The sequence below is a fragment of the Centruroides vittatus genome, unplaced genomic scaffold (assembly GCF_030686945.1).
Source record: "Centruroides vittatus isolate TY-2023 unplaced genomic scaffold, ASM3068694v2 contig_1078, whole genome shotgun sequence".
In the NCBI taxonomy this organism is placed as follows: domain Eukaryota; kingdom Metazoa; phylum Arthropoda; class Arachnida; order Scorpiones; family Buthidae; genus Centruroides; species Centruroides vittatus.
Window position 1 is genome coordinate 249,238 of NW_027120693.1, and position 27,813 is coordinate 277,050.

Genomic DNA, 27,813 nt, shown 5'->3' on the forward strand with positions numbered 1-27,813 from the left:
CGGCACGCAACTCAGAACTCACCTAAAAACTATAAATATCCAACATCTTCGCCGAATTGTATATTTTAATGTAACTGAATAGAATTTTATCGAGTACAACGATACTAAATAAAACTGTAACATTTTTTAAAACTCTTTCCACCCTATGGGCACTAAGAAGGCTTCTTTTAGTAAGCCCATTATGAATTCGGCCAGTTCCCCACCGTCGGCCAAGCCCATAATGGAGCGGCCGGGTGGTGAGGGACGGAGCCCGACATATCCGGACGGACCACTCCAAAAAAATTCCTGGGGATTTATCGACCCATCCGGACACGAACTCAGGTCCCCAGAGCGGTAGGCTGTCACCTTGACCGCTCGGCTATCCGGCCTTTAATAAAACTGCAATAGAGAAACAAACATTATCAACTATTTTAGTAATAATAAGTAATAAGAAAATAAAACAAACTTCCTACTTATTTTCAAGACATCTATCTCTGCGATATAAGTTACTGACTTATAATTAGCGTTGCCAATTTAAGCGAAAAACCTATGTCTAGCTTAGTGGCAACGTCTAGCCTCTAGACCAAATAATATGCTCCTAGAAATTTCGGATGAAACATAAAAAAATTTAGCATTATGAATTTGGCAATTTTCCTCACCCCGCTCTAGGGAGTAAAACATTAAAAAAAATACAGTACAAAATAGATAATAGAAAAGCATGGCATTTTTTTAGACGAATTCAACAACAATAGAAAGTTAATTAATCGGCCGGTAGGGTAATAACGAAAACAATTCGACTAAAATTTTAAATTTCAAAGTATATTCTACCAGGAAAAAAAATAATAAAAAAATTTTCAAACAAGAAATACGAAAAAGCGAAAACAAACATGGCGGACTAAACATTCGAATTTTAAAAATTCTCGTAAATAAACTTAATACGTAATAAAAGTATTTTATAAAATAATAAAAAAACGTTAGGTTATTTTAATATAAAATAATCAAAGAAAAACGTGGTAAAATAATCATCCGGCATTTTCGAGTGCGTACCTGTTACAATCGAACAACCAAGCTCACTTTTAAACATCGGCCATTTTCTTAGGTTGGATATTACGGAGGCTGTAGTCTAATGTTCCATTGTTAAAAAATTTCAAAATTAGTGACTATTCGGACTTCTAAGTGTATGAATTTCGTACGCAAACGATCGGAAATTGACAGTGCGTGATATTTATAGAGAAATAACGATATTTTCGGTATGGCCTGCGCTACGTTGAAGAGGTCCTGCGAGTGGGATCCATTGAACACAATTAATGGCAAACCAGCTAAAAGGCGAAGATGTGTCCCTATGACATTATCGCCGGCCACTCCGCCGACAAGATTACATGAAATCCATCCATCACCGTTCGGAGATGTTTCTCCTAAACTTACATCAGGTAATATCTTTTACGACTTTCATCAACTAAGCCTACATTTAGGCTTATGAGTTTCCTATGTCTTCCAGCATTTAACACATTTTTCTGGACTTCTTCTGAGGAATATATGGAATATCTTCAGTTTATTATTAATGAAGTCCATGTTTAGGTTGTTATAATGTGGATTATCTGATGTAGGGGAAAGGATATATATATATATATATATATATATAGTATATATATATTATATATATATATATATACAGGGCGTGGAGACTCATTATTTAATGTAGCATTCTTTAACGTTTTAAGATCCATTTTCTGCTCTTTAAAGTTATAATTTGATGGTTTTTAAAAAGATTTTATTGATATTTTTTATGGTGTAATTGTTTAGATATGTTTATTTAGCCTTAAACAATAATTATTGGGTACCAATTATTGTTTGTTTATCTATCTTAAAACGTTATAGAATGCTACTGTTAAATAATGAGTCTCTACACCCTGTATATACGTGTATATATAAATATATATAATCCTTTTACCTTCGTCTGATAATCCATTTTATAATAACCTAAACATGGACTCCATTTAACGTTACAAGATCCATTTTTTGCCTTTTAAAATTATAATTTGATGGATTTTAAAAAAGTTTTTATTGATATTTTTTATGGTGTAATTGTTTATTTAGCTTAAATGGTCATTAATTATAATTATTGTTTAAGCTAAATAAACAGTTATGCCATAAAAAATATTAATAAAAACTTTTAAAAATCCATCAAATTATAATTTTAAAAGGCAAAAAATGGATCTTGTAACATTAAAAAATGGAGTCCATGTTTAGGTTATTATAAAGTGGATTATTAGACGAAAGGTGAAAGGATTACCATATATATATATATATATCCAGGGTGTGGAGACTTTCCATTATTTAATGTAACATTCTTTAATGTTTTAAGATCCATTTTCTGACCTTTAAAATTATAATTTGATGGATTTTAAAAAATAGATGATTAATTATAATCACTGGGAATAAGTTTTTTGTTTTAGTGATATTAACAAATAACTTTTTTTTTTGTTTAAATTTAATACCAGATACATTAATTATTATTACAAGGTATAAGTTGTTATTTTAATTAGCAGAGATCAGAGTAATATAGGTATTTTTTTACATTGAAATTAACAAAGAGATAAAGGAGAGATAATGTGAAGTCAAAGAATTAATCTGTTACATTTTGTAATAGTTTTTAATATTTTATATTGTAATGAATACAGTATTGAATAGTCCTTGTATTATAAAAAAAAATTTTTTTTGTTTGAAGTAACTTCTTATGATGCAAATACATTTTAGTTCAGATCACTAGTGATCTGTGCATTTGCCAAAATTTATGGCATTAGTTAATGTGCAAGTCATCTGACAGTTGCATATGTTTCACTTGAAAATGTGTATGCATTTCATGACAAATTTTAATATAATTTTTTTTACACTAGATCACTGGCAAGTTTTTTTCTTACTTATGATATTGATATTTTAGTAATTAATTCATAATCAGTTAAATTTACAAGTAGATTTTCAATTTCTTCATTTAAAAGTTTTAAATATTTTATCAGTCAGCCCATCAAATCAGACTTTTATATAATTTTGAATGAGTTATCAAAATTCAATTAAAAGTAGAAAACAATGGGAATTATTGAGTATCGTGATTTCCTTATAGGTAATCGCTTCTATTTTTTGTATTGCATTCCTCTGTCATCTCAATTAAGCTAACTTTGTACAGTACCAATAAATTGGCTATGAATTAGATTAAAACAATTGATTATTTCGTACGTCTTCTGCAATAATTCATTTGTCTGATGTTGAAAAACATTTACTTTAATGATTAATAAAGTAATCTTGGTTTGCTGATTATATAAATCTTTCAATAGTTTTATATAATGATCAGCAAACAATCACACAATTATCAATTTAAATACCATTTTCTAATCATGATTGATAACTCTCTTGAGCACTTTATAGGTCGAAATACATTATCAGTTCAAAGACTTAAGTGGCAAACCTTTTTTGGGTATGCATATCAAAATAAGCATACTCTAAAGTATTTACCTATGCTGAAGCTTTGGAATTCAAACAACTGGCCTATGTTTAGAAAAAATGAAATAAATTTACTTTAATTAGAATAAATTAAGGTTTTGATAAGAAAAAAAAGGTGATAATAAACCAAATATAAAACTGGAATAAAAACTTGAAATCAAATCTTATTGATGTCATTTACATGTCATTTACTTTGATGAAATGACTGTTTAAACTCTATCAAATATTTTATACTGAACATTTATTATGATAAAGAATTACAATTATTATTACTGTAAATGTTATAACTGAAAAATAAATCATGCAATATTGCAAGTTCGTCTTACCTTGCTATTTTGAATATACGTACATGCAATGGATTAATCACTAACATCAATATTTATATACAGTAGAGCATCGATTATCCGACTTAATTGGGGACGGGTTGGTCGGATAACCGAAAAGTATGAAAAAATACATTATTAGTATAGTGTATTAGGCCTGGTTTAAATACTAGCCTCCCTTTCATGGTCGAGCCAGTGCTGCCAGCTAAAACATGCAAAAATTTAACAAAAATAATATTAAAGTAGCCAAGACATAACCAAATATTGTAGCACCACGTCACTAGCGGACATTTGAATTTGCCAACTAGAACGCGGTCGGTTAATCGATGCTCTACTGTATTTCTAATCACCAGTTTAAAGCAAATAATTTGATTTTCATGAAATATTTACTCAGTTTTGACAAATTAAAGAGCATAATATAAGTGAAAACAATTTTTATTAGCATGTGTTGTCATGTAGATTAGAAATAATTGAACTTATCTCTTTATTAATTTTTAAAACTAACAAAATTTACTTATTTGGACAGTGTAAAATATTATTATTATACTGTATATTTTTATATGATAAAATATATGTGTAACAAAATAATACAATAAAAATGATACCGTTCGATAAACATTTAATTTCTACTTAAACCATTTTTGAAAATTTTTGGATATTTTTTAGTTATGTAGGCTATAAGCATATAAGATAGATGTGTGAGAGTGTATGCATGTGTAATATATTTTTAATGGTTAAATTTAACATATATTTTTCCCAAATTAATTATAGTTATGAAACTACTAAAAAGAAATACTTGTTTATTTCTAAAGTACCATAATAGTACACACTTTTTTATAATGTTTGCCTGAATTTGAATGTATTTTTATAATGCCAAATCATTTTCAATATAATATATGTATAATCATTTAGTTCATCATTGTATGTTTTTGTCTCAAGTTTGAGAAGGTTAATATACAAAGAAAATAATCATGAACAAAGTACAGTACCTAGCTTATTATAAATAGTGTTTGTATTTACTTTTTATACTAGGATTAATCCCTTTAAAAAATGTATTGTTCATTGTAATAATAATCAAAAATCATTTATGAACTGAAATTTGCTCAGTAACTGAATATGTAGGTTATGCTGTAAAAAAGATAAATATACTTGTTAAATTTTAATAAATTCATAGAGTTTTGGGGATTTTATTGATAAATTCAGAAATTAATCATAAGATTTGTCATGTAAATTCATTTGTATGCAGCTTGTTAAATGAATAACTTGCTAGAACTGTTTTTAATCTTGTTCATAATTATTATATGATCATAAGAACTCATATATGGACTTGTTCATAGAATTGCCAAAAAATTTGTTTTTCATATAATTAAATTTATTCATACCAATTTCTTTATCTTATTATGTTTAATGATTTTTGTATTCTTGAATTGTCTTCTATTTAGTGTAATTTGATTTAGGAGAACAAGTAGTAGTCTATTAAAGGCAATTGAGTGAATATGAAGGATGAATTAATTCTATATTTCCGAAATTTGACCATTACTATATAAGTTTCCAGCTTCCCTTTTTTATAATTGAGACAGTTTGATAGATTTTTTTAAATAAAATAATCCAAAATGTTTACATAAATGTCTTATTGTCCAAGCTGACAAGGGATTCTTTATGAGTGATTCTCTGGCTGTCAACAACATTGCTAACATTTTTTTTCATTTAAAATCAGAATTTGGTACTTTCTGGTTAGCAAGTCACCAGTCAACAGATGCGATTAAAATTGCGAATTTGTATGAAATTTTCTAAGTTACAATAGATTAGTTGTTTTAAGTGAAAAAGGAAGCAAATTTACTATCCCTGTTAATAGGATTTAAAACTTTATGAAAGATGATTGTGAAATTAACACTGGTGCTTTCTTTACACTAAGTTCAACAAAACTATTAGCATCTTCATGTGCTTTTCACTGAATGAGTGAAAATTAGTTATATTTTACTACATGTGTTGTTATAACTATTTATAAATGTTTATTACATGAGTAATATTTATTATGTTTTTTTTAAAATTTTTACAAATTTGATGATGCATATCATTTTTGTCACAAATTTCACACAAAGTGGTTTGACATGTCAGTGTGAAGTATGTTCCTTTAGCTTAATTTCTTCCTTTTTAGATTTTGTGCAGCAAATTTCTGTTTTTTTCTACATTATTTAGTAATACTTATTGAAAATGGACCATAAATTATGGGATATTATGTATGTTGAAGAAGGTGATATTAGTTTATTTCAAAACAAGGAAATTTGCGTACTGAAATTTTTTGCACAAAAAATTGCCGAATGGCTATGTATCTTTGTTCATTGCATAGTCTTAAACTGAGACATCATATAAGAACATGTGGCAAAAAGAAGGGAATTATAACCACCAGATAGTTTGTAGGATCACTCATTTCATTTTTAAATGCCATTTGTTTCATATGTCTATTGAATGTGGAAATAAGATCCTGTGATTTCTGTTAAATGCAACTAGGCCTAAATTCAAGTACTGCTGTGAAGTGGAATAGTTATATGCGATAGATATGTGCTAATTCCCTAATAAATCTTCCTAATTTAAAGATTGGCAGTGTGAATTTAATTGTAGAAAATGACAAAAATAGGTATACGCGCAGAAAGCAAAATGTCAGCGGAATTTTTTCGCACCAGTGGGTTTGAGTAAATGGAGAAACAAAGTATAACGTGGTTTATCTCGTCACCATTGCAGTAGTATCTTAAAGAATTTATCTGGAGTAGACAATATACCAAATAGGTAACCTTTAAAGCTATTTTACACAATATCACATGATGTACAAGACGTTGTAGTTCTTAAAAATGAAAATTTTTTAAAAATATATTGTTAGATAAATTGAATTATTACAAAGAAAATTTTTTATGTTCACAATTATCTTAATGTAAAAAATGTGAAATAAAGTTCAATTTTGAAAAAAATAGTAGGATTTTGACTGGTGTTCTCCTAACCAGAAAGTACTCAGAATTTATATCTGGAGTTCTTGATTGCCACAGCATTGTTTCTTTATGGATTAAATTAAAAACACCAGGTTTTGTTATCTATTACAGTCAAGTCAAAAGGATCATTATCAGTCAACTGAATCTCTTTCATGAAAATTTAGAGAACTAATTAAAAAAGGTTTGGGAATTGAATTTGAGTCTGAGATGTTATTTTCTCAAATTTTTTTCAAAATTTTATGATTTGTATCATAGGTGCAATCAATTTGTAGACTCTTCTGAATGTTCTATTCATTAGTAGAATTCAAACTTTTGTTCATTACTCATAACAATGAGGAGCCGCAACTTCTTTCTTGAAATTCTCTTAGCTGTCCCAAAATTATACAAACCACTTAGAAACAATATGAAATGCCGTAATAATGCAGAAAAACATTATTACTGTGTTCTCATTTTATTAATTGAATTATCTAATTTTTGGCAAAACTTAATGGTTTTTTTTTTCTTTCTTTTTTTTGCTTTATAATTAAATAACGAGTGGTTCCCAGAGTAAAAAGTTTTAATCTGACAGGGTGTGAATCACAAGTAATACATGAATGAACTTGCTTAGCTGCTGTGGGAATATGCTGAATTTTATTTTTATCTACTTTCACACACAGTATGTTGTTGATACTATTTAAGATTTGGTGTTGCTCTTTTAAACTAGATTCATTAGTTGTTTAATACCTTTTATTTTCTTTTGTATATCTTTTTATTCATAATTTAATGTATAGACAGGAATTGTAACTGATCCATAGGGGATCAAGGAGCACAGAGCAGATAAGATAGATTTCTAACTTTATTGGCTTCATTTATGTTGAAGTTCTTATGGAAGCCAGAAGTAATTATGGCTTGCTTTTTAAGAACTGTAGTGTAGACTTATTTTGTTCTTATTTTTGTGTTTTGTGTGACAGAAAATTTATTATCTTTAAGAATCTAGGTGCAACTATCAAAAGCCCTAATATATCTTAGATAAATATTTTGTCAAGTGTGTGGAATATAGATAAAGGATCAGTGCTATTTGCCTAAATATAGGAATGTCAGGAAACTGCTGTCTAAAAACTGATACTATAATTCTTTACATTCATTTTTGTAGCATTTTTATTCTTTTATTTGTTTGTACATTTTTCTTATGAAATTTGTAACCAAACTCCTTGTAATTTCGTTTATTTAATGGACTGTGAAGATGAAGACTGAATTTAGTTTGAGAGATTTTATGTTGATTTTTCTCAAGGTTTATCTTGAAGAGTTTAATTTTATATCATTCTTGTGTAAATGATTGAAAATAACAAACTACAGAAATTTTTATATTAAAAAAAACTTTGTTTTTATCCATGAAAGCAATTAAACAGTTATCCCAATGACCAATTTTTATTCACATCTCTTTTCTTGTAAAAGCCTTCATAAATGTGTACTGTACATATATGAAAGTAGTGTTTTATCCTCAATTTGTAAAGAACAAAGAATATAAGTATTTTCAACTTGTATTATCTATTCATTTAAACATTTTAGTCTTTGACAAAGATGTTCACAATAATATACTTTTCATAAAACTGCAAATACTCTTAAATTTGGTTCTCGCTAGCATAAAACAATGTAAATATGCCAGTGTTACGATGCAAATGATATTACTTCTGGCATAGAAGAGACACTTGGTGTACTGCTTTATGCTACGTAAAAAATAGAATACTCATTAACTTTGTCAGTATCGAGTGTCACTTTTACACCACAAGTGACATTTCGTATCCTTATTCATATTCTATTTTATAAACATGATTTCAGAACATTGAGTTTTCATGACAATATTGGATTGTACAAAACAAAATGTTTTGTTCACACAAGTTTTCCAAATTTAACACTGGACTCAGCATTCAGATGTATCATAGTGGGTCAGTCTATTGCAGGGATCGCAAACTTTCTGAGTGCACGTGCCATATAGTAAGCATACTTAGCATTAAAGATGTTTATGCATGCAAAAATTTTAGACTTTGAATAATATGCTTTAATTAGAATAAATGTAAAAAAGTTTATTGAAAAAAATAGATGTTAAGGTGATATACTGAATGGACGATTGAAAAACATAGGTAATAAATCAAAATCGTGTAATACATTATGTGCCAGATGGTTTATCGTTAAGTGCAACTTTGGGCATGCGTGCCATAGATTCACCACCCACCCGTTCTATTGTATTTAAACAATTGTGATATCCTGTCATAGTTTACATACTAGATTTACCAGTCTGAATGAAACTAATAGTTTTAATTAGAATTTTAAACAACAGATCATGCATAACTGTATCATTTATTTCAGTTTATTCATTTTTATGCAATAATACAGTTACATGAAAAGCTTCGAGAAGGAAGAATTCCTGCTATGAACAAAAAGGCAGTCTATCTTAATTATTATGATCATTGCAACGGCAGAGATCCAATTGAGCAAAGGTGGTGGTAATTGCTGTGTAATGGCAATGGATCAGCCGAATGATGAAATGGTATGAACAGTTGTTGGGGCTATAGTAGCTTTTTCTTGTTTCCACGAACTTAAAAATATTTTATGAAGTAAATTTTGTGCATATTTGTTTTTGGTTGCTAAGAGCTATTATAGTTGAATTAACATATACAAGTTTATATTCTAAAATAATTTATTGTTCGGGAGCAGCCATCTTTGATCCATTATCACTATCTGAAGATAATATAAGTGAAGTCCACTAATAAACACATAAGTAATATACTCAACATGTTTCAAAGTAGTGCTTCTGTGGAGTGGGTCAGTAGAAAAATACAAATGTTGAGTTTGTTGATTGCAGTATGACTGTCCATTCCCAAAGCATGTTACAAGTGTATAAATCCATTAATGTATCTTGTTATGTTATATCCCTTGGAGAATTCTCTCGATATTTACAAAGATGAAGCAAGAGATGATCTATTTATGGAATAACAATTTCATCAAAATGATTGTATTAATTTCTTTCATTCATTTCTAATTATTAAAAAAATTTTTATATATTGAAGTCCAATTATTAGTTAGACTCTGTTTTGTGTTACCACAGCTGACATATACTGACATGCAGCAGCCATGACAGTTGAGGTTTACTCCATATATTGATTAAATTTATGTTAATGATTAATGAAGTTCTTTATCTATATATTGTATTAAAAATTATATATACATACAATTAAAAATATTTATTACGATTTAATCGTTGGCACTAGCTAACTTATTCAAAAAAACTGCATAAACATCACGAAATTTAATGCAACCTCAATATTCCAGAAATTATCTTAATCCTATTACATTTTTATAAAATAGCAATATTTTTAGCATTCTGGATTTTTAGAAAAATTTTACAAATAAAAGAAATGATAAATTTTATTAAATTATAAAAATTAATTTTAATTTTTTATAGATTTATGTTACATACTGAACACAAAGTTTTACAGTACGAAACAAAATATATTATATACATTAGGGTTTCTCAAATGGGATCCCGGTTGTTTTTTAACCCGGGAAATTCTGCAAATTTCTTAAAAGTTTACTTTCTTCTTATTTTGTGTTAAGGTTGTGGAAATTTTGCAAATAGAAAGTATAATTAACTCATAAACTGTCAAAATTCATTTGTATTTATTAATTTTAAACCTACTTATTAGTTTTTTAAATTTTTCCTCGTTATGGCATGTCACAAATGGTCAATAATCAATACGTAGCTTATTTGTGGCAGGACTCTGAAAATTCTTTACTTGTCAGAACCTGTAATTTCTGGAATAATTGTGCTTATGCTGTCTTAATTTTTAACCATGCCCAGTAGCTTGAATAACTGAACAACGCCAGGTTGTGCAAATTGGGCAAAGATACAAACAAGTCCAAAGTCTGCAAATATGAAGTTTTTCTTCATAAACCTGATTATTAAAGACAAATGAACTGCCAAATTATTTGGCTATAAGCTTGATGTTTCTATTAAAGCAGCCCAGGTAGACAAATCAAGTATACTAGAGAGCAAAAGAAGTACTACAATTTTGAAAATGAACTAGAAATCTTCCAGGCTACACGTGAGAAAACACACAGCATCTGTCTTCTCTTAAATGCATTAAACACGATTCCACTTGCATCAATTGAATCGGAAAGGGCATTCTCGGTAACGGGACTTTTCATTACTAAAATAAGAATCAGATCGAGTGATCGGAGTATCGACCATCTTTGCTTTTTAAAATCTTACAAAATATTATTGTAAATTTTTATATTATGTTTTATTTAAAAAATAAAAATTACCTTTTAGTTAGAAGTTCGATCTAAGTTCACTTTTTTAAAATTTTCAACTCAATTCAAAACATGCTGCTGCTGTTATATGCAGTTTCCAGCAAACTTTAATGAATTTTTTCTATTTGTGAAAATTTCTACGTAATTCAATGGTAATTTTTAATATATATCTTACACAGCATTATTAATATGATTTTGGAGGTTGTAGAACATTAAATTACTTTAAAAAATAAAAATAATAAAAGATGGTCGTAGTTAAAATTAAATTCATTGTTTCATATTGCAACTTCATGATCCAATTTTTTTCTTGGTTTTATTTCTACTGAAAAAGTTTTTCTGAGAAATTTTTCAGGAACAAAACATAATTTTATACCATCATCTGCGATGATAGTTTGTGTACGATGTGTTTTACATTATATTTACCAGACATTATAAACACAATGTTAGATGGTGTTAGTGCATCCAAGCCCATTATGTTGTAAAAATATAGCAAATATGGACATCATTGAACTTTTTTGCTTTGTGAATCTTCTGGAGATATCAAAGATTATTTCATCACATTAACAATTAAATAATTAACAAATGATAACTAAAAGCAAGATTTGAGACGTACTGAAACAAAAACAGTACGGCTGACAAACACCAAGTGCGTTCTTATGTGAGCCTGCGTAACAATGACAATGCATTGATATCAATGAAGAATCAAATACGATTGGTTTTGCAATTTTTTAAAATAAACTTCTAATGCAAAACTTTTCTTGCACTTATACTGATATATAATGCCTAAAGTTATAATGGATGTTTTTATAATGTAAAATATGCCACAATATGTACATCACCTTGATCTTTTATAAATATCAAGCTCTGTGATAAATTAGTTTTATTTTGAAACAAAAGCTTTATGCAGGAAAAACATTTAACAGTTTTACAATATGTTTTTATATTATTTCCAGCAATATATTCTATTATTTTTTTAGAATAATTTTTTGATGGTTCATTCATACTGTGGAATATAACAATGATCAAATTATGCAGATTGCCTATTGTATATTATTATTTAAATCTGGTTTTTTTTTTTTACATATTTTTGATTAGAAAAGCTAAATGAAAGGATATTTGTAAAGTTTAACTATTACCTTTTGGAGATAGAAGAACTTTGGCTTGTAAACATGAGTGACACTTCGTATTCTGACTTAGCAATTTCTACTGTAGAAGCTTCTGAAATAGCATCTTCAAATGTTTGTTTATTTCTGAATGCTTTTGTTTTTGCAGGGGCTTTTTAAAGGATATGGAGGAAATGAGAGAATTGTAGGAACAAAATTTGGTTGTAAATATCTTGCACAATTACTATAACTGGAGAATGCTTCTTCAAAATGAGATGAACAAATTTTACTGTTAGTATTTGGTTTTTAATGATTTGCATCACATAATTACAAGCAATTTCTTAAGAAGGGATTCATCAATGAATGGGAACCTGTGAAAAAATTTTTATTTTAATTGCCATTTTCATAAGCATGGAATCTAGTTTACATATAACTGATTTTAGCCATGCTGAAATTCATATTTTGGTATCTCTATCTGTAATGTTTCACTTCAAAATATTTCTGTTTAATTTAATAAATGTAAATGAAAAATATCTAACTTTGTTAGTTTATAAAAATTTAATCTTTAAACATTTTATCAGACAGGAAAATGTAGCATGAGCAAAATAATTATACCTTGAGAGAAGGTTAATCACCTGCCTGTAAGGATGCTGGAAAATATACAAATGACTCACTAAAACCTTTGACTATCCAGTAAAAATATTTAATTGAAATAACAAACATTTTCAACCTTAGTATTCGGTCTTCATCAGGTTTACAAATAATGTTTTGTTATTTCAATTAAATATTTTTACTGGATAGTCAAAGGTTTTAGTGAGTCATTTAAATAATTATAACTTACTTTGGAAAGTTAGGAGGATGGATGTGCCCCAGGTCTAGCATGTGCTGTATTTCCTGCTTGGCAATTTTCAAGCGATTAGGGGCCATACGCAACATCTTACACTTGCTGGTGGGCCAAAGGTATTTGTAATGGACCATGCAGTGTTTCACTAGTCTGGGTTGTGGAGGTCTCTGGTGATGCTAGGAAACTTGCATAATAAGTCGTGGAAAACTGTGTTGCCCTGGATGACTTTGATCATAGATGGAAGCAACTCCTGTCTCACAAAGTGTTGGTTGATTTATCATCTGAACACTTCTGTCATAGATTGGGTATAAGATCAAAGTGAAACAAAAAGTCTGCTTTTATTATTGGTGTTGAAATTGTGCCTTCTAGGAATGTCCCCCACCGTGTGTGTGTGTGATGTCAGAATAGTTTGATGCATGATACTCACTTGAATGTAATGTCGATGATTGAATAGTTCCAATCTTCTAGGTAATTTAGACAGATTGAGACTCCATGTGTCTTGGGATAGATTATGTTACCATTCCAACAAACGACACCATGTTTGGGTCACCATTGTGGAGCTTTATTTCACTTACATACAATTCTATGGTACACAAATTACATATCATGTACACTATAAATTTTTGTTTATAGTTGGAACTGGTACAGTACGTATCAGATGAGATGATGTGTGTCATGATCCAGAATAGTAAAAAAAATGGTGGTGTCTCTTGTAGTCCTCCTTTTTGTTCCTTTGCTCTTGCCTCTTGGTGGCAGTTCTAGATTTAACCTTTCTGACAGGTTTACCACAATGAAATTAAATTTTTTTAAATTATGATTTCATAAAATAAAATTGTTTCCATATACAAAAAAACTCATAATTAAATTAATTGTTTAGCTTTATATTTAGAACTTGTGATGATAAATTAAGATTTTACATAGCCAAGTGATTTGTGAGAAATAAGAAAAAATTGTGATAATTGCTATTGATTTGCTGTACTTGCTATCAAAATGACATGAAACTTTCAACAATGTTGAGAGAAGAAAGAATTTATCCAGCTAACTTGTTTTCATTTATATAAATAGAGATTAGATATATTTATGGCAACAAGTAACTGATGCAGAGCTTTGTTCACATTGAGAAGAGAAATTAATCTTTATCATTTGTTCGATCATAAAGATTGAACAAATGATAGAGATTAATTTTACTATCCCATTTCATTAATTCTAGCACTTCCATCCATAATTTTTTGTTGTAATAATTTTGATAGTAAAATTGTTATTTTTTACCATTAAAATGTTAATGGTGTCTGAAAACGTTTGCTGAGGGACTTTGAGTAGACTTTCACCGGTAAAAGGTTTTTGGATGAGCTAGTGGTTTCAACCCGGTGTTTTTAGGTGATTGTTAATGGAATTAATTTATGTGATTAATGTATTGTTCTGAACAAAATTTGATTGGTTTTGACACAAATATGCACATTCCACCAATAAAAAGCATTTGTATAGAGTTGGGAATGTAGATATGAAACATTATACCATATTAGACAATGACGTATCAAAGCCAAAAGACAAATGGTGGTAGGTTCATTCTGCTGAGTATCATTACTCCCTTTTGCTTCTTTTAAAGATTGATACAATGTGCATTTTGGTCAAATAACTACTTAACAAGTTGAAGAGGACCAAATTAATTATTTGGCTGAAATACATATTACAAAAAAGAAATATGTTATTGATTAAAACATCTTTCTAAATGCAATAATCATCCACAAGGTCTTAATTGTAAGTGGTTACAGTATAAATTTGAGATCATAATCTCAACCACACTAATTTAGTGTTTATATTAATTATTTAACAAAACCACCCCTCTTTGTCCTCTTTGTTTCATAATAATTGTTATTTGTAACTATCACTCATTAATCTATTTAGTTTATGTAAGATATTTGAAAATAAAGTTTTCAAAGAATATTTTTGTTGAAATTAAATAATTTACTGAAAATGAAAAAAGTATGGTAAGTCTTCAGCTTGTAAAGCAAAATTTGTTTAGAAAGTTTTTTGAGAATTAACAATCCCTTCGAGTCAAATGGTGCTTAACTATGATGTATTTTTAACACAGCTTTAATTTCATTAAAAATGAATATATGTTTAGCTTTAATTTCAATTAAAGGTTTTTGCCAGAGCAGTGCTAAACGGTATTGTCAGTAGTTAGTTGAAGTAATGTAACCACATATATACAAATACGTGTAAGTTGAGGACTTACTATAAGTACTTTTTAGACTAAGTTTTGAAAATATTGTTGATATTGAAAAAGAATGAGACTTACTTTATTTGATCATATTTAAAATAAAGTCAAAATTTAGAATTTTATTTGCGTGTAAATTTTTTTTTAATGTGTATTGTTGTTAATGTGTGGAAAGGTGCCTCTAAGTCAGTGGTCCTCAACCCTATGCCCGCGGGCACCATAGCGCCCGCCGATCATTTTATGTGTGCCCGCCGCTGTGCGACCACGATAAAAATAAAAATATTTCAGTTTTCAATAAAATGCTATGTAAAAGTTTTTTTGTTTTTATTGATTAACCACTCAAAAGTAGAAATGTCGTCCAACACAGATAAAAGCACAAAGCGAAATGCGACCGATCTCTTTTTCCCCCTCCATCAAATCTTCACCAACCAAATTTCCCATACCTGAAATGAAATAAACCGGTCCGTTCTGAATATCATAAAATCAAAGTGCAGATCACGACTTACAGAAGAACACCTTGACGATTGCTTACGAGCAGGAATATCATCATACTCTCCTAATTACGAAGCAATGGCCAATGAAATGCAATGCCAAAAATCACATTTACTTTCAGATTTATATTTTTTACAAAGAATTTTTATACTCTGTAGATTTTGTATGCATTGTTTAGTAATTACTTGTTTTGTAAAAATTATTGTTAATAGTCTTGTGTATGTTTTATTACATTTTTGGAATTAAATGTTTTCTGTACATTATGTGTATGTATTATTAACTATGTCCAAGTATAAATTCAGCCTTGAAAAAATAAATGGTGCCCGCCGTCCGGCCGGTATTCTAGAATGTGCTCTTAGGTACAAAAAGGTTGGGGACCCCTGCTCTAAGCAGTTCTGTAAATCTAATTCAACAGTTGTCTTATATTAGTGTTCAGTTGATTATGATGTTTTTTTTTTTTCTATTATTACTTGAAACTGTTTTAATGTAAGATTAAGACCAACCAATGACTGTGTGGAATTTTTCAGGGTTTTTTTTTTTTTTTTGAAAATATAATGCCTGAATACAGAGGGTTGAGTCAAGAAATTCTGTAGGTTATGTTCAACACTTCCCTCTAGTTAGAACTATGATTCTGCTGCAGGAAGATATGTTGCAGATATTCTAGGGAATTTCATTCCATGTCTCCTAGCATAGATTTCCATTGTCTTACAACAGTCTTGGAATGTCTTTCTGAGAGTCCTCATTAACGTGGAAGCTGCAGAAATTTATCAGTGAGTTATTTGGAGATTTGACAGAGTTGAGTGAAAGAGATCACTCTGATGCCAATCTCAATTTTTTTCCTACTGTAGTAGGCTACTGTAGACTTGATGGTGTGACTGAATGTTTTGTATATATGCATCCACACTTTTGATATCTCCAACCTATAAAGGTGTGGAATTTCCTGATTGGACAGTTGGTCCAAAATCTTTTTCTGAAAGCATTCCAGTTGCACTTTTGCATAATGCTGCCTTCACTTGATTACGTACGTGAAGACCTTTTACTATCATGGAAAGGCTATATTTGGCATTAGAAAATTCGTAGATATACCCTTCATAATATGCTATCATTTTTGTTGCCATAACTATGGAGTTTTTCAGCAAAATTGCAAGAAAATATTACAGAATTTTGGCTGATTCTAACATGCATATTTAATTTGATTCATATTTGCATAAAAAGTTGTCCGGAATTAACTGATTCAACTTCTACAGACTAGCAGATAGAATTAACTGATTCTATCCTACAGACTAGCATTTCCCAAATTTCTCAGTAAAGTGAACCCTCAAGCAAGGAAATTTTTTGGCAGATCTCTCACAACTCATCATCATCTTTTGCTATAAATTTGTACAATTGATAGTGGAAGATTAAAACTCTGTTTTATTTTATTATTATTATTTCACTGAATGATTAAAACATATATAATTATAAACAATTATATATATTTTTTCATTTTTATCATTCAATGAAATGCCAGTTGTATGAATGATGCGTGATAAATAATAGGAAATGACAGCTACCGTGCTCAGGTGTACTGTCAACTAAAATAAACTGATTGTTTAAAAATAGTTTTAAAGTAAACAAATAAAGCATTTGATTTGTTAACTTTAAAAATGTTTTAAAAGATTTGTGGAGCCCATTTTGGGAAATGTTGCTGTAAATGTTCTTCTGGAAGGCAACTCTCCATGATAGTGTCTTTGTATTTTGTTTCCTTATCCCATTCTTATATAGTTAGAATTAATATATTTAGATATTTCTTTGTTTCATCTGTAATGCTTCTTGTTTAGTGAATTTCGACTGGAATGATGATATATTATGCATTAGGGAAAATCAGTCTAGTATGTGAAGGGTATAGATTATTTGTCATGAAATAGTTTTTGAAAGTATTCATTTCTAAATAAGTTCTTGTCAGTTTTGCTACTCTTCAATTTCAGGCAGGAAAACAGATATATTCTGTAAAGGTGGTGATGAATTTTATCAGTATTTATATACACTTACAACTTGATATAACATGGATCTTGGAATCCAATATGCCAGTCCACGTTATGAGTCTGCATTATGTCAAATTAATGTATTTTGACACACGGCAGTGTGCTAACAACTGATTGCTCAATCCATTAATTATTATAATAGCTATATCTTGTATATTTTACATTTTAACATGTGTATACATAAATAAATTTAATTAAATATTTATCTGAAACGAAACAATAAATATATCATTGTAAAGCAAAAAGGAAATGTTAACAGTTAATTTTTAAAAATCTGAAAACTTTTTTTTTATTTAGAAAAAAGTAACAGAACAAAAGCAAAATTGACAAGAGTTTGTTTCAAGAGACAAAAACAGATTGATTTTTTACATTTTTAATATAAACTTTTATAAGTAATTAAAAGACTAAGGCTGTAAGGTCATACAAAATGGAATAACTTTGGCATTAAGTGGTTAAGTTAATTATAGTGCAATGAAATACAACAATCTTTCGATTATTGTTCGATTTACACGTGAAAAACATCGAAGTTTGAGTAAAAGTGTTGAAATGAATTTGGTTTATCACCTTTAAATACAACAAAATACTTGCACACGAAAAATGTGATGCCAAAATCTAAGTCAAACTTGTAATGCTTCATTCTTGTTGTTTATGTATATCATTTATTATTCTAGAAATATCTCATTTAATGAAAATAAAGCTTTTATTAAGTTTTAATTGTGATAATCATAAGAATTTTATAAAAAGAAGTAATGTCAGCAATATTATTTTTGTTACTAGTTTAAATTCTTTTTAAATATTCCTAGTCTTAATTTGGGTTGAGGATAGCATTTGATCACAATATTGAAGTGCTAAGAATATCAATAAATGTATTGTCTTAAATTATTAGTGAAATAAGGAGGCATATTGCATTTTATGAACATCTTGTTTCAATTTATTCTTTATGTAACTGAGGAAACTTTATAAAGAATCAGCTAAGCCATTAGCAAGTTTGACATTAATGTTTTTCTCTAGTAACATTGATTTAAGGGCAGCTTTGCTTGATAGACTGTGTTGTCTTAAAGTGAATTAGTGTTGTAGTTAAGTATGAAAAATCAATTTTGTAGTAAAGTAATTTTAACATTGTTATTTAATATTTTAAATATTACCATGATGTCCAAACTGTTTCTCCTCTTGACCCTTATTTCAGCTCCCATATACTTACAGATACTTTTCATAAACTTAGTACATACTACTTATGCATATATAATATTTTTTGTAATTTTTCTATTATGTAATATGATATACATGGGGATTGTAAGTGTAAATTGCAACTTAACCTCAAACAGGCGACCAAAAGCTTCGGTTACATTTATAACACCAAAACAGTTAAATGATTGTTTACTGTTACTTTAAGACTGACTAGTTAAAGTAACAGCAGTGGCTTGCAGTGACATTTGATGATAGAGAAGCTGTGTTTCCATAAATTTATTATAAACAAACCTAATCATTGGAAACGTTATATTTTGATGTGTAGCATCCGTGAGCTAAACTGCAAGAGATTGGTGCTCTGTAAAGTGCATGCGTGAATGTGTATAATTGGCTGCTTTACACCATTCAAATATTTTCGCTGTGGAAGCTGTCCTGTGTTCGACAATACGCCGCTTTCATTGGGAATACGCATATATGAATTTATATTTAAAGATACAATAGCAATCTTATCATTGTTTTTCACGTGTATAGAAATTTATGAGAAGATACATAATGCGGTTATAATAAAATATTAATTTTAAGTAATTCAAAGTACGTTAAAATATGAAAATAATCGCACAATATGTATTTATTATATTTTAGAAAATACAAGGAAAGTAGGAAAGTGCAGCATCCACAGCTTCCATGGACTGAGCCACTGAGTAACAGGATATTTACTATAGAACAGCGATAATTATAGTGTTGTAACTATATATAATATAAATAGAAGGTGCAGCTCCCGAATAGATGTTCCTATAGAGCAGTGGTTTCCAACCACTGGTCCGCGGACCACTGGTGGTCCGCAAGAGCTAAAATATGGTCCGCGAAAGATTTAAAACTTTTATTAATTTTGAGTTATTATTCCCACATTGATACAAATTGAGTTTAATTTTTACTAAAAATGATATGTTTTCTATTATAATAGTACTGTTAAAGCATGTTACTCTTGAGTTTAACGATTACTTATGTTAAGTTTTGATTAAAGTTTATTTTTAGATTGACACAGTTTATTTTTCTTAAACCTTGTGGTCCGTGCTAGCAACAATGAAATCAAAGTGATCCCTGGTCCAAAAAAGGTTGGGAACCGCTGCTATAGAGGATGTGTGTAACATTCTTGTATTTCTGATAGGAGGACTCCTGTCATGACAAGATATGGCCACCCCTGTAATATAACTTTTCTGAAAACTATATTTACTAAAAACCCTTCAATTTTGTATTTATTGGCTATTTTTTGAGTAGCTTCCATTTTACATTATCTCTTAACTTTATGCTTCTATAATAAATCATTCTTTTAATAGTTATGTTAAACTTAATAATTCCTAGCATTTATTTCTTACATTTAAGATAATTATTAAGTTATGTAAATTTTATCGAATTTAAAATATATTGGTGATTATTTTTAGTTTATTATAATATATTATTTTTAGTTTATAGTGAAATTAATGTTAAAATGTATTTTACAGAACAAATAGCCACAAATATAAGAGAAGAGATGAAAAGGCTACAAAGACGAAAACAACTCTATTTTTCGTCTGGAGGATCTAACACACCAGAGAGTTCGTCAGACTCTTCCAGCACGAATATAGTAAGTCCTGGAAGTGGCCTTTTAGCACCGTCGAGACGCGATCAGCCACTTTTTACTTTCCGACAAGTTGGCTTAATCTGTGAGCGTATGATGAAAGATCGTGAAAATCAGATCCGTGAAGAGTACGATCGTGTATTGACAACAAAATTAGCTGGTAAGAACTTTTGAAAGTTTTAAAATAGAAGTTTATTCTAAAATCAATATTACAAATTGTTCATTTCATAATAATGTGTTTGTGTTTGTTTCTCATTTTAATAATTTAAATGGCATATACCAAATTTATAGAAGATTGTATCTGCATTACAGTTGAGTACATGTCAAATGAAAATCAAAACACGTGTTGATTTCACATCTCGTTTAACTAGTATAATAAATATAGAAAATATATATTTTTCATAATATATATACTTTGTGAAACTTATAGTAAAACTGTATCAAATTTTTATTTTTTGATCATTTATTTACCTGATTTATTCTACAATTTTATGAATCTACACTTTGTTATTAATTAAGATAAAGTATTCACTGAAATCCTAGTTTTTTCACATTTACAAAAATTAAAGAATCAGTGTTTTTCCAGTTCTACATGAATTCCTTGTTCTGTCAGTTCTTGAAGGTCGTTGTTAGTAAGGCTCTGACCAGAAACCTGCAGTAACTCCTCAATGTCCTGCTCATCTACATCTCCTAGTCCTGCTGTATCGATTCAATTGACAATTTGGTCAACATAACATAGAGATAGGCTCTTCTCATTGAAAATTCTTTGGTACCTTTAGCCATAACTTTTCCACTCTCTGTTCATCCATTTATCAGTTAATTCTTGCCAAGCAAAGTTGATATTTCCTATGGCATCCGTGATGTTATATTTTTTCCAAAATTGCACAAAACAAACATAGATTTAAGGAAAGTACAGCGTTATGATGAATTACCACCTTTTGCTGATTGTTTTGTGTTCATAAATAATCATATTATATACGAATCAATATTGAATCAGCGTAAATTTTGAGCATTTTTTTTTAAGGCTTTGAGCAGACTGTGTTATATCGAATCAGCATTAATTGAGGCAGAGTTAAGTGGGGTCTTACTGTATGTCATAATTCTAACCCAAAACACAGAAAAGTGCAGACATTTAAACTGAACTTCTACTCACAATGCTCGATGTTCCGAACGTCATTGTTAAACTTCTAGGCTTCTAAGATGGCGGTACTAGATGTTCAAAGTTTACATTTTAGAGATGAAAACTTCAGCCACAACCTCTATTTTCTGTAAAGGAAGACTACTGGTGATTGTACATGAAAAGTGTGAAGATGTTTTAGTTTCTTCTATATATATTTAATGTAACACTTTTTATTGTTCTTTACAACTAGTACAAACCAAATACAATACTTCAAATTACAACAAGCACACAAAAAGATGCATTTCGTAAACATTAGAATTTCAAATATTTGAATAATAAAAATTTTAAGTTTATTTGTTGCCATAGCAACCACAATTACGTTATATTACACATAAATAAAGTATTGTTTCAATTATCTTCTCTCTCTCATGTCACAAACCCAACAACTTTAACTTACATAAAGATATATTCTATATTAATTAAGTAAAAACATGTTCTGTATTACATTTTAGGAACAATACATACGTGAAGCATAGCAATAAAAATTAGCTGTTCTGATAGTCTCACAAGAACAACATACACGTGATATGTTAATTTATCCAAGCAGCTTTTTTAGTCAACAGTCATGTTTATTTTAAGGCAATCTCTTTAAATTTTTATCTTTTTTTGTCATAAGGAAACTGATAGTATATTATTTAAACAAGTGTTTCTGTATCAAATAACATTAGACAACTCATCTCATTATGTCTTCCACTAAAATAGCATGTGGTTGTAATATAGTTTGTGACTACAGAACAATCCATACTAAAATAACAAAATTTCTATTGAAAAAATTCTTAATATGTTTACCTCTAATTTTTTACAAGTTAAAAGACTTTTGTAACAAATTGTGTAAGAAAAAACCAAAACAAATGTAGTTACAAGAATGAACTCAAACTAACAAAACTGGTGTTGCTGAAAGAAAAGGTCATTAAAAATATTAGTATGAAAATTTCTTTCCCTCCTTCAATATCAATTCATAACTTCTTTATTGTCGAATTAATAAGTTTCTGCATGCAGTGTATGCTGATGGCTTTCTACTTAGGCAGAATTACCTGTTTTTAGCTCACACGTAGAGTTGTATTGCTTTCCATTCACATATACAGCTTTTGTGAGTACTTCTCTTAGGTTTTTCTGCAGGACTGCGAGGTGGCCAGTCAGTAATGTGAAATTTGCTAGAAACCAGTCAGAGGTTGACTTTGTTGTGTGAATCAGAGACTTATCATGCTGAAACATGAAACTTAGCCCTTAAAGTTTTTCTGCAGATGGCAGCAAGTGGTTGTCAAACACATTTTGATGATTCTTGCATTCATGCAATTGATTTAAAATGTAGCATCTGTTTTTCTGTGCCATCTGTGAGTTTTGTGCGTGTGAGTTTTGTGCGTGTGAGTTTTCAGCATGCTCAAATTATCAGTTGTCTCCTTGTCACCTTACCATTTAGAAAACATTTGCTTTTCTTTCAGCATATCATGCCAATAAAACGGCCAGCCATCTGGACTATCTAAAATAAATTTTTTTTCTTCTCTGAATATTACTCTTTTCCCGGCCATTATTACTTGTGCAAATTTCAGTCTCTTTTCTTTGAGTATTTGATGTAATTCATACTTTTAAAAATTTTCTTGCAGATTATTATTATTATATATCTGATATTAAATAGATCTTGAATTACAAATAAGTTTCCAGTCTAATCTGAGAAATGAACTATATTATTATTATTTTTTATTTTCCAGAACAATATGATACTTTTGTTAAGTTCACATATGATCAAATTCAAAAAAGGTTTGAAAATGGTACACCTAGTTGTGAGTATCTGTTTTTTTGATAAATTTTTTTACAGTTTATTTTTATATTTTATTAAATAATTCTTACATAAGAAATATAAATAAATATATATATATATATTTAGTAGCAAAGTTAGATGTACATTATTGGTTTACAAGTTTGTATTGAAATTAAAGTATAAGACATAATAGTAATTGTAGATGTTCAGTTTGCTTGTTTATCATCATAATGTACCTTGTCAGCCACTCATTAACTTATTGTTTATACTTTATTTAAATATTATAAATAAATTGTAATGAGCAAATTTGGAACTGGAAGAAAAGAAGTCGGCCCGAAGCGGGACTCGAACCCGCAACTTCTGCTATCCGTGCAGACATGTTACCAGTTACACTACTTGGATCTTCGGTCCGATCTCCTCTTCCAGTATATATAAGCTAACGCGACGACCATCGACGGCTGATTTCTTTTCTTCCAGTTCCAAATTATTAAATTAAATTAAATTATAATTATTAATTTTAGTAAGAGATGGCACCTAATGCCAAGCTCTAGTGCCAAATTGTCTTATTAATTATTTATTATAGCCGACTCTAGCCCCATAATTCGGCTTTGGAGGTTGTATAAATATTTTTGTTTATATCATATATCAAAATTTGTAGAACCATTTAAGAAAAAGATGGTCCAAAAATGATAAAGTTCTTTAATTTATTATTACTATTAATTTTTATTTTGTGATTAACATAAACACATACATTAAAATTAAAAAAAAATATGAATTCAAAACAACATTTTTATTGTAAATTGTTAATTTCGTATTATAGTTATATACAATGCCTCATAAATATTCTATTATATTTTCCCTATTGTAACTTTTCACAAAATTCTTTGGCTGGCTTCATCACAACATCCATGTTTGTGCTGATGTTAAACACCTGCTACTGCTCTTTCATAATCATCAACATATATTGTTTTGAATTTTTTGTTGTTCATTTATAAAAATCCATAAATTTGGATGACTCGTGATTTATATTTATAATTATGTTTTACCAATATTTACAAAAAAATTGCCAAATTATATGCTTGCAAACTCTGCAAAACTTTTTAAGTTTGTTACCCAATTAACTGTTGCCTACTTGAATACTGTTCAGTTGACCATAACCCAGCTGTCACATACTCATTTTTCCTACATAGTCACAATTTGATTTGCATGTAATTTACTTTCCTGACTGTCATGTATACATCACAAAGGAAAGAAAGTATTGGAATCACATCAAATTTGACCCTTCCAGTTTTTTGTAAATCTCCATGTTTTGAGACCTCCTGAATCCAAAGAGTCAAAAACTCTGCAAAAAATTTTGTGTGTTGACGTCTATTTCGCCTAACATCTCAGGATGGGGTAAAGGTTAAGAAATGAAATTTGGCATGGTGACTTGTATATGAAGGGCATTGATGCTATTAAATTTTAGTGGTGAAAGGTTGAGAGGGTGGTCACTAATTTGAGGGGTAGGACTTTTTGTTATTAACATTTACACTTGTTTATAAAACTCATTCCTACCCTCAAAATTAAGCTTTTTGCCATTTTATAGTAATTAAAAAATATATGAAGTTTTTATAACAAAATCTTGTAACAGATGCCACCACAATTTTTTTTTATTTTTATTTTGATTAATAATACAAAAGACTTTAAAATAAAATCTCACAAAAGCCGGGAAAGTTATGCAACTCGTTGCTAGAGTTGATGTCACTACTTTCCCTACTCCATTGTCATAGAAGTTATTAATGTCTCAAACCATTTGGTAATGCCATTTTTCAGTTCATTCTCGTTTTCAAAACGTTCTTTAAATGCAAAAATGAGTTGTAGTGATTTGACACAAGATCGGGACTAAGATGGGCAGTCAAAAATCAATACTTGATTTTGCACTTGTCAAACTGCTCAAATGTTGCAACAATATTGCTGGGAAATTTTTGACCGCCTTCCTTATAGCCCTGATTTCCTGTCAAGTGACTATTGCCTATTTTTTGCATTTAAAAGGCTTTCATCAATCAGTTTGGAAATAACAGTAAACCAAAACATGACATTACCAAATGGCTTGAGACATTGATGGACTCTTACAGTGAAATAATTCATAAAACTGTTGTGTTTTAATATATATTTTATATTTATACAGAATTTTTAATTTTAAAATATAAAGTATCTGTGAGCGTGCTAAAAATTAGAATATTATTATTTTTTTTTCTTTACAGATTTGTCTTAAACTACATTGGATAATTCAGCAGTGGAGCACTAGAGTGTTGAGAATTCAGTTGTATAACTTTTTAAATTCAGAAAACATGAACAATGTGGAAATAAGAATAAAAAAAATATAATAATAATAAACTTTTTTGTTGACCTTACTACATTACAAGTGCGAACATTAACAGGTGTTTTCTGTTTTTGCAAGGGACATGTGAATGTGCAATGTTGCCTCCTATAATATGCCTTGGTAACTTTGTCATTCAGACTACCCGCTGAAGGCAGTTTAAAGATGTGTCGTCGACGAACTCTGTGCTAACACTTTGGATAACAGTATGTATATGGATCACGTATGGAAGCTAGCTGTCGATAATACAGCAGATAAACACAGCATTGTATATTTTATTTCTTCTTAAGATAATTTAGTAAGTGTTTTTCATAGGGGAGAAAAAAATCTATATTGTTCTCAAGCCAGATTTGGCTCGCACATAATTGCATCCCGTGTAGATTTAATTATCGAATCTGTAGTCGCAACATATGAAATCGAATTTCTGTTTCCCGAAGTAGTTTGAAACGGCTTCCATTTCGTCAGAATAAGGGCTTCACTCGTCGCTCCAAGTGTTAGAATACTACTATCATTATTTTTTTTTTAACTGTATTTACTCTTCCTCTTAATGCCCAACAAAAGGTAAATATATATTCTGTGATGTGCCATGATTTAAAATGTTTGGAAGTGTTTTTTATCATTGTAAAATACCCTTCCATCATCAGTTTCCTTAATTTAGTTTTTGTCCGTTCAGATTGTGTTTCCTTTTGTTTTTTATGTACATCAAAATTTGATAAACACGTAGCACAGAAACACAGAGTTAGTTTCATTTTTGTAATTTTTAAGTTGTACAAGAAAATTTCAGCAAAGACAAAGGATAAGTTTTTGAATACTTACAAAATATCTGTGGCAGCACTTGTGTTTTTATGTCTTTGTAAAGATTCAAAACAATAAAAAAAAAAAACTCCCACGGAAGAGTAAATTTTATATTTTGATTAAAATCTAATATATGAGGGGATTATTGTAGAAGTTAATGCGCCCAACTCGAGATTTGTGATAATTTGTTGAGAGATGTAATAAGTACTTACGTTAATACAGTGTAGAAAACTATTTGAGTTTTGGAATTTCAGTAACGCTTATAAAGCTTGTTTGAGAGGCTGAAATTTCATGTTATCGGTACATTTTTTTATTATAAAAGTTTTGTTCTTAGTAAAATAACTGACGAACTAGTCAGAAGAGGTTTTTCGAATGCTGAAATTCAGTTCTCGAGAGTTCCGAATTTGACATTTAATATAAAGGGCATTTATCGATTTGGAAAAATTTGTTAACGACCCAAATGACGAACTAATCTCTTTTATTTTGAAAATTGTTTATAAAAAAAGGAAACATAGATTTTACAGTATGATAGAAGAAATATATACTATTTGCTGATATTTTTTTAAAAAATTGTAATGTATCTATCAAAAAATTGTATGTAAAATGTGTTATACCGAGGAAAACGAAATGGACCGATAGCCTCGAAGGCCAATTTTATTGCATTATTCATCTCTGGGAAATTGTCCGTGGGGTAACTGGAGAAATGGTAACGACTTAAAATACACCTGTAGTAGATTGGAATTTCCAAAAAACGCAATCTTTTGTTGGAACGGAAAATATATAACAAATGTAAGTAATTAAAATGTGAGACAAAAATGGAGCAGTGGAAAAGAAAAAATATTCAATAATTTTAATAATATCTAGGAATCTATATATAAAGAAAGAAATTGCATTGTACAGTGAAGTTTTTGAAAATTCCGAACTGTGCTTGGCCAGTTCGAAATCTGGAATTCTCTAGATATACGCTTCAGATGCTTTTGATGATTATTTTTTTTCCTTTTATTTATGTATTAATTTGTGCCGTTTATTAAAAATGATAAATTAATAAAACATCTATACACTTTAATTGCTGATTTTTTTTTACTGTTTTATCTCAAGGTCATTCCACACATTTGGTATTTGCCAATTGCCAAATAATTGCCCATTTGCCAAAGTGTTT

At 29.3% G+C, this 27,813-nt stretch overlaps 1 protein-coding gene across 1 annotated transcript; it reads left to right on the forward strand.

Moving 5' to 3' along the window:
• The first annotated feature begins 1,024 nt into the window (after positions 1–1,024).
• Positions 1,025–27,720, forward strand: akirin. Its single transcript, XM_067268672.1, has 4 exons — positions 1,025–1,409; positions 20,446–20,721; positions 23,451–23,522; positions 25,744–27,720. The coding sequence occupies exons 1-4, from the start codon at positions 1,232–1,234 to the stop codon at positions 25,752–25,754; spliced, it is 537 nt and encodes a 178-aa protein (XP_067124773.1). The 5' UTR covers positions 1,025–1,231; the 3' UTR covers positions 25,755–27,720.
• The last annotated feature ends 93 nt before the right edge of the window (positions 27,721–27,813 follow it).